At 40.4% G+C, this 7,968-nt stretch overlaps 1 protein-coding gene across 1 annotated transcript; it reads right to left on the bottom strand.

Annotated features, from left to right (window-relative positions):
- Positions 1-5,655: 5,655 nt before the first annotated feature.
- Positions 5,656-6,615, bottom strand: foxb2 (forkhead box B2). The gene has a single exon (XM_078557960.1). It carries the CDS (start codon positions 6,613-6,615, stop codon positions 5,656-5,658), a length of 960 nt encoding a protein of 319 aa, XP_078414086.1.
- Positions 6,616-7,968: the final 1,353 nt, after the last annotated feature.

The following is a 7,968-nucleotide window of genomic DNA, read 5'->3' as shown; positions in this document are numbered from 1 at the left end:
TTTGGGGTCAATATTAAAGTAAAAATTGAGTATCCCCCCACAGCTAATTCTGAACATAAGGGAAAGAAGAATGACGGTAAATTTTGCGATATCCTTGCTGACCCAGCAGAAGAATGCAATCCATGTTAATTCTTTTTACCGATATTGGAATGTGGTACCCAAGCCATTTCAAACTGTTTCTCTGTACAGTACCCTAAGGTTTTAGCTTGGATTTCTTTTAAATTAGCCTGAAGGCTGATACGTTCTATCAAATTCAACTACGAATTATGAGACATGTTATGAATATCAGCAGGTTATATTTTTACTGTGTTTTTTTAGCGAAATGTTTACAGATTTCGTTAACCAATAAAGCATGGTTACCTCGAAAATAAAACACCAGACAAAATCCTTTCAAAATAATTGATAATGCTTGCATTATTCAATTTGATCGTTATTGATATAGATCCTACATTTTCATAAACTGTACAATAAAATTCTTGCATTTGAAATTACTGTACTGGTATTGTAAAAAGTTAATACATTGTTGACTCATTGTTGTGTTTTGCGAACAAGAATAAAATTCTACATGTCAGTAACGTTTAAGTTGCGTTTGAATTTGTTTAATTTTAAAATTAATAATTCTTGAAATTAGTAACAGCTTGGGCACAGAATATCAAATAGATTTTGATGTTAAGTGCACCCAGATCCCAGCGAATTATCTAAATGTGGCAGAGAAGTGGCAGAAATCACAGAGGCAAAAATCCAACAGATACCTTATATAATAATGACCATGAGTGGAAGGGTCAAGATATTTTGGCCTGTAGTCAGAAGACTTTTATTGAATTACTAAATGCTATGTGTCTCTGTTAAGTAGAAACCGATATCTGAAGAATAGATTTAGAACGACGTAACAGAAAGCTGCATTTATACAAAATGCATACATGGAAGTTATAGGCCCCGAATAGGTCCTTGAGTCCAATCAACCTGTGTTTACCTTCCATGGGGCCAAATATTTCCGACCCCACTTAGTAGTCCTATGCCCATAGACCTTTTGTTCCCCCATATACCTAACCAATGTAATCCTGAACATTGACGTGGTTCATGCTTCTGTCATTAACCGTGGAAGTAAATTCCACAGCCTCACAACTCTGTATAAAGAAGTTTCTCCTACTCTCTGTTCTAAATCCCTTATATTTCCTCTTCCATCTATGGCTTCTGTTTCTAGACGCCACAACCACTGGAAACAATCTGATTTTCCCAACCCTGTTCCATCCTTTCAAAATATTAAACATTTTGTCCAGCAATCCAAGCAGTTCCAACAATCCGCCCCACCACTATTTTCAAGTCTTTGTTTTTGTTTAACTCCCATAGCAGGCAGTGGATCTGCTTTGTTCCCTTCCTAAAGCATCAATATCCTTCCTAAAGTGTTGAACCCAATACTGTGCACAGTATTGTCTTAATAAGCCTATATAAGCAGATTAATAAAAACGTTATTTTTAAATTCATTCACGGGATGCGGGTGTGGCTGGTAAGGTCAGCAATCGTTGCTCATCCATAATTGCCCTTGACAAGGTGATGGTGAGCCACTTTCTTGACTACTGAGGGGCTTTTAGGTCCATTTCAGAGGGCGATTAAGAGTCAACCACGTTGTTGTAGGGCTACCGTTACATATAGGCCAGACCGGGTAAGGACGGTAGACTTCCTCCTGTAAAGAACATTAGTGAACTGGATGGGTTTTAACGGGCAGACCGGTTATTATTACATGTCTACCATTACTGATTTAGTTCAGATGTATTTAATTATCTGAATTTAACTTCTCAGTGGGATTTGAACTCTTGTCCCTGAATCATTAGTCCCCGTCTCTGAATTACTTGTTCATGTAACGATACTGTCGCTCCATATCTCTCTTACGTATTTGTCATGCAATTTATCGATATCACTGCATGCATCAAACAATACCCTAAAAGAGAGCAACAACACGCAAGTTACAAAGGGGTTTAAGAATCTCAGAATATTTAGGAATGCCAGTCTCTTTACGCTTAACTCACTTCGTAAACTCCTAACGTTTGGAAGTATTTTTCCACCTGGATCGGTTCCCTTATGAAAATGTCCACACTGGATGGATACCTCTCCTCAATCTCGACTGTTGTTTGATTATTGAATAAGCGTTACACGACAGACCAGAATATTTTGCAGAGTTTTCGGCTGTTCTTGAACGGGATATTGGATAATTATTCACAAACAAATGGGAAAGTCAGTTCAATAATAACATGATAGTTGAAGGTAACTGTTTGCAGGTAGTGATACTGGCTCATTCCCTTTACAAAAAATCACACTTCTGTATCTGCTAGCTGTAGCGCTTCGAGATTACATAGAGGCTTGAAAAATAACTGTCCTTGAAGTCATTATACATTAAAAATGCGTTTAATGTGACGGCTACACATTATGATGGAATTGTCAACAACAAACAATCACTTATCAGTTGCTGTTTGTGCTCAATGTGTAATCATCGAAGGTCAAAGGGCTAATACTTTTAGTCCTTGGAGATATTCAAGACATGAAAATTAGAGCAACGGATTAATTTCAAGTGTTGATAATCTTCACATGTTTCTTACTGGTTCTGCCTTTTGTTTTGTTTTAACACTGAATTCTGCCATGGATGCCCCCACAGCAGTTCGATATTCGAAGATTGAATTCAATTCAGTTTTACGCTGCTTCAGTAGCGCACCAGAACAGCAAGGCGTTGTCAATAGCGGGAAAGTGATTAAAAGTAATGGCATTGCTAATGTTAAAGATTTTAGTCCTTAGACTCGTCAGAGATTTTGTTTCCCTTTAAATTCTTCGAAGGTAACAGTGTTTTGGTAAATGCCAGGTATTTGGTTGTTGGTATCAGTGTTTTTTACAATACTACTACCAAAGTAGACTAAATATAATCACGGGAATCTAGCCCCACAAAGCTGAATCATATTCTAGTCAGTTCAGTGAATGCTCACAGATTTTGTTTAATGAACCAAAAAACGATACATGTTGGACTAGTAGCTAGCTCAGTTCAATTTGAAACGGCAACAGGTTAATAACAGAGGTTTCTGTAAGGAGGTTAGTCGGATCACCACGCTTCTTGTATGTTACTCTTTTTGAATCTGGGCTCGAAAAAAAAAACATCTAATTGAACCATCATACGTTACAGAGTTTAGCTTCGAAATAAACTATTCACTCTGCCTCCTGTCATCTCCGGAGCGACTTTCGCTCACTCACTCCATCAGTTAATTCCCAAGTTCTAAAACAAGAGTGAGAAAATTGAAACAAAATCAAAATAAATGTTAAAAAAAATCAGTTGCCTTTAAAAGCCCGTGGATGGAAACACATAGGCAAAGAAATGAAGAAATGTTAAACTTATGTCTAAATGGGGGCGGACTTTAAATTGTAATTTGCTGTTTTCATCTTTTTGGAACAAAGGATTATAGACGTATTCCCGTTATTCCCACTACTTCCATAATAAAAGCCAACTCACCTTTTGTTCGTGTATCTGCTTTGGTTAACTTTATTACATTCGGCGAATTGGACTTCAAATGGAATCACTTTTAAATAATTTTACTCGAGTGCAACGTCACTTTCATCGTTCATCTGTTGAATTCGAAACCCGAAGAATATATTCATGCAAATATCTGGAGACCTCGGCTGGGAGGCAGGTAGAATTCCTGGGAGGCCTCAGCTGACCGTTTGCATTGGACACTGTCATCCAAATGGTTATATTGAAAACCGGATAGAACAAATAGCTGGGATCTGATGGGAGCAGAATCTGCACAGGGAGAATAATGCTCGGAAAGAACGCGTTAGCATTTGTCCACATTTTACTGGCCTGTGTTAGTTGGTTCAACAGAAGTGCACTTTTGGCCTTTTTCAGTGTCAGGCATATTTACATTTAAAAAATAAGATAGTAAACACATATTGAACGGGAAATATTTAATAACCATTTTTCCGATAAAAGCTCCTGTATACAATATACACAAAATGTTCTGAACAATTATTCACAGATGAAATACCAATATATACAAAACGAACGAAAGTTGGAACCACCTTTCACGACGGGTTTACTATATATCTATATTCACAATCCAGCAATTCCATTCAGTTTTTGCTCGTAAAGTGCTATTACATTGTCTGCTGTGGGTTTGATCGCACCATATTTAACATCACAATGCAGCCACGCTACTTGCCAAAAGGAAGGCGAAAAGAAAGGAAAGAGAGGACAAAGCCTGAAATTTCTATCCACTACAAAGATAATGTGAAAGGCAGAGTTTTTTTTTCCCCCTTCTCGCTTGCTAAAGGAAACCTGTGTAAATGTCAGGAGATATTGCCCCTCTTTTACCGATCCGTGTGCTGCAGGCTAACTTGAGCTCGCCACAGTGTAGAAACTATTGGACAATTTCTATCGCGTCTGTCCACTTCAGATGAGTGTAAGCTTCCATGTCGGACTGAAGTACGGACTTTGATAGAGGCGTCGGGTTGAAATTTTGCGGCGCTTCTAATACAAATTCTGTCAAAACCTGAGCCCGGATATAGCTTTCAAAAGAGCGCTTCCTCTGTAACGTGTCTTTTTTCTCTATCAGAAGAAAGACCTTTTTTGTTTTCTATCGATGTGTGTAAAGTATGAAGTAATTAGGTCGAACAGTGAACATAAGCGTTTAACACATTTTACACCGTAATTCGCGTTTTGTTTGGACAACGTTCAGATCATACATTGTGCTTGTTTCACGACTGTGTGTGTTTATGAACAGTGCAGGTATCTAAATTTGGAACAACCTACAGGAGTTAGACCACTGTCATTCTTTATAACGCAATGAATACATCTGTGTGTTTAAAAGAAATCGATTATATTGAAGCAACTACTCAAGGGATGTTTCTATCCCGCAAAATAGATCGACCAGTTCCATTTGTACAACTTGTGGAAGTCATACAAAGAAATCCTCGCGATCTGAAAATGGTATCTGTGCTGCGATAATGAGACTCTAAAAGCTGCAATCGACACGTCCCTTTCTAAACTTGCTCACTTTACCAACTTCAACATATTCTCGTTTCAAATAGTTTTTTTCATTTGACCTCCAAGTAAACAAGCAATCTCAAATCTCATCAAATTCCTGCCGGGTGCTACTTTTCAGCTCCTTGTATGCTAGTAAGTTTAGAAATCATTCTTTTGTGCCTGTTTCACTTCACATCATTCCGCTTTGCTTGTGTTTTTTTTTAACCGCAGTTGTTGTTTAACGACATCCCGGTTTCGAAATCACCGGAAAGCGCTGATCATCGATATTATCTGGTGAATTCTGAACATTACAAAACTACAGGCACACAGACGGATAAGCTGCAGGTTTAAATATCCAAAATAATGTTTCAGGAACAACGATGAAAATATCTCTTATCCAGGGAATTATTCCAGGAACATACATCTTTCTATTTTGTTTTGCATTTTTAGGTCACTGGCGACTTATTTACAGAAAGTAGATCATCTTACCTGCAAATTCTCTATTAAAATATTTCCCTGACATATGTCTAAGTGACAATGATTTATGAACCTTTAACGAGACAAAACATTTTTCTGCTATAATTAACCTTTTCACATCATCTTTAATCAATTCTTTCCCCTATTAAAAACGGATCTATATTTCAGCCCATTTGCCCTCAGGAATGGACCAGCACGGAGTGTAATGAGCTAGTTTTTCCCTCCGTGGAGGCTGATCGAGTCTGATCTGGATGCAAAGAGGCTGAAGTTGAGGACGGACAGATCTGCGTGGGACTGCCTGGCAGGGCTCCTGGGGCTGGCATTGTGGAGATAGACGCCAGGGACACTGTAGGTTTGATGGGCACGGGGACGGCTGGCATAGTCTGCGTGCCCGGGTGACAGATTGTCTTCATGGGAACCCCAAATGGGCTGTAATCTGGAGAAACTGGCATGGGGGCCATGGAGTCTATGACACCAACATGAGGCCACATGGACCCCACCATGTTACTGAGCTGGCTGGGCACGGGGTAACCAAGGTGGTGCATTACAGAGGCTAAAGGAAGTCCACTGGCCATCATGTTTTTATAGTCCCTTCCAATGATGTTCTCGATGGCAAATGGGTGCTTAAATCCAGTGGACTGGGGCCCGTTGACTCCATAGGGCTGGAACTGGGGCAAGCGCCCCATACCTGGGGCCGTCTCCGGCGTGGCCAACCCCAACTTGGCTTGTTGCTGCTGCTGGTGGTGGTGGTGCTGGAAATAGTGGATCATTTGTGAGTTTTTGGCGGACAAGTGCTCTGAGCGGTGCACCTTAAACCTCTTACGGCGCCGGAGGAAACTCCCGTTCTCGAACATGTCCCCACAGTCAGGATGAAGGGCCCAGAAGCTGCCTTTGCCCGGCTGGTCAGGTCTGCGCGGGATCTTGATGAAACAATCGTTAAAGGAGAGATTGTGGCGCAGAGAATTCTGCCACCGCTGAGTGTTCTCCCTGTAATAAGGAAACCTGTCCATGATGAATTTGTAAATCTCACTCAAGGGGAGCATCTTCTCCGCAGAACTCTGGATAGCCATCGCAGTCAGTGAGATGTACGAGTAAGGAGGCTTTTGGTCACTGTAGGAATTTTTCCCCGGACGAGGCATGTTGTTAGGCTACGAAGAGGAAACACAGCAACAAAAAAAAATAATCACGAGGAAAGCACAGAATTCACCAAAGCGCCTCGCACTGAAAGCGAAGCGATGGGTCTGACGGCGATCGAGTTGAGTTCCCTGCCCAAGATGCCATAAAAATCTCTGAATGCCAAAGTGCTGAACGAATTCGTTTGCCTGTGTGCTGTGCTGCTGAGAATGCCAGAGTTGTAGATGCGGGTTGAGAAGCTCCGTGCTGTCTCGCTAGGAGATAAAGAGGCCGAGAAGTGCTCACTTGTGTTGTGTGAGCTAACGAGGCTTGTTGTGATCACAGATGCAGAGACCCCTGCAGCTCCCTTCAGCGCTTTGTTGCTCTTCATTATCACATGACAATCGCTCAGGGACAAGAGGAGAGAGAGAAAAAAAACCCTACACGATTCTGGTTTCATTTACACCTATTGAGAAGGAGAGCTCGGCCAATAGGACATACTTCTGTTTTGAACGCAGTGTGCGGTCGGGCTGAATATTGAGGGAGTGCGGAAATTCTGTCAATAAGTCGCGGTTGGCTCCAGTCATTCAAGCTTAAACTAAGGCTTAATATTGGCGGTTATATATATAAAAAAACTGAACTGATTTCAGTTTAAGTACGATTACAAGAATATCAACTTAGTTTCTTTTATGGATAAAACGCCCCTTCGAGATTCTGCAGCGCCCACACTTTACCTGAGCAGTCGGCTGAGTGCGGGCTACATTTATTCCGCGTGTTGTTTTAAACTTTATCTGATCGGACCTCGGAAAGGAAGTTTACGATCATGTACATTTCCTATCATAGATTATTTTGTTCGGCCTTGACTCGCCAGTTACTGACCAAATGAGGCTCAGATTCAAAACTCAAAGCCTCAAAATTAAACGTTTACATGTCACGAGCATCCGCCCAGTTACATCAACGAGGTGAAAATGTTAGTTACTCATCGTTTTTAGGTTTATGCAATCTATACATTCTACTGACTGTGCTTTTGTGCGCTTTTTTCTTTGAAAACGGACACTAATAAAAACACCACCTTATTTCAATGTCTCCATCTTTCCTTTTCTGCCAATAGTCAAGTTCAAAAGAAGCCAGACTGCAGCTCCAAATCAGGCATTCACAAAGCGATATTAAACAATAACAATAATGGGAAAAGCAGACCGAAAGAAGGAAAGAATAATGAAAGATATTTTGGCAGTCAGAAAAAATGGAAGGTAATTACGAAAATAGATTTGCAGCCATTCGAAGATACTCCTGCATTTGCTTGGGAGTTTATTTGAAATTCAAAGTAAATGTCCGGCACTATAAAGCAGAAATGAGGGTCAGGCGGCAACCTGTGGTAC

Source organism: Cetorhinus maximus, chromosome 2 (genome assembly GCF_964194155.1).
Source record: "Cetorhinus maximus chromosome 2, sCetMax3.hap1.1, whole genome shotgun sequence".
Lineage (NCBI taxonomy): Eukaryota > Metazoa > Chordata > Chondrichthyes > Lamniformes > Cetorhinidae > Cetorhinus > Cetorhinus maximus.
Note: the sequence above shows the minus strand (reverse complement) of the source record. Positions and strands in the feature narration are given on the sequence as shown.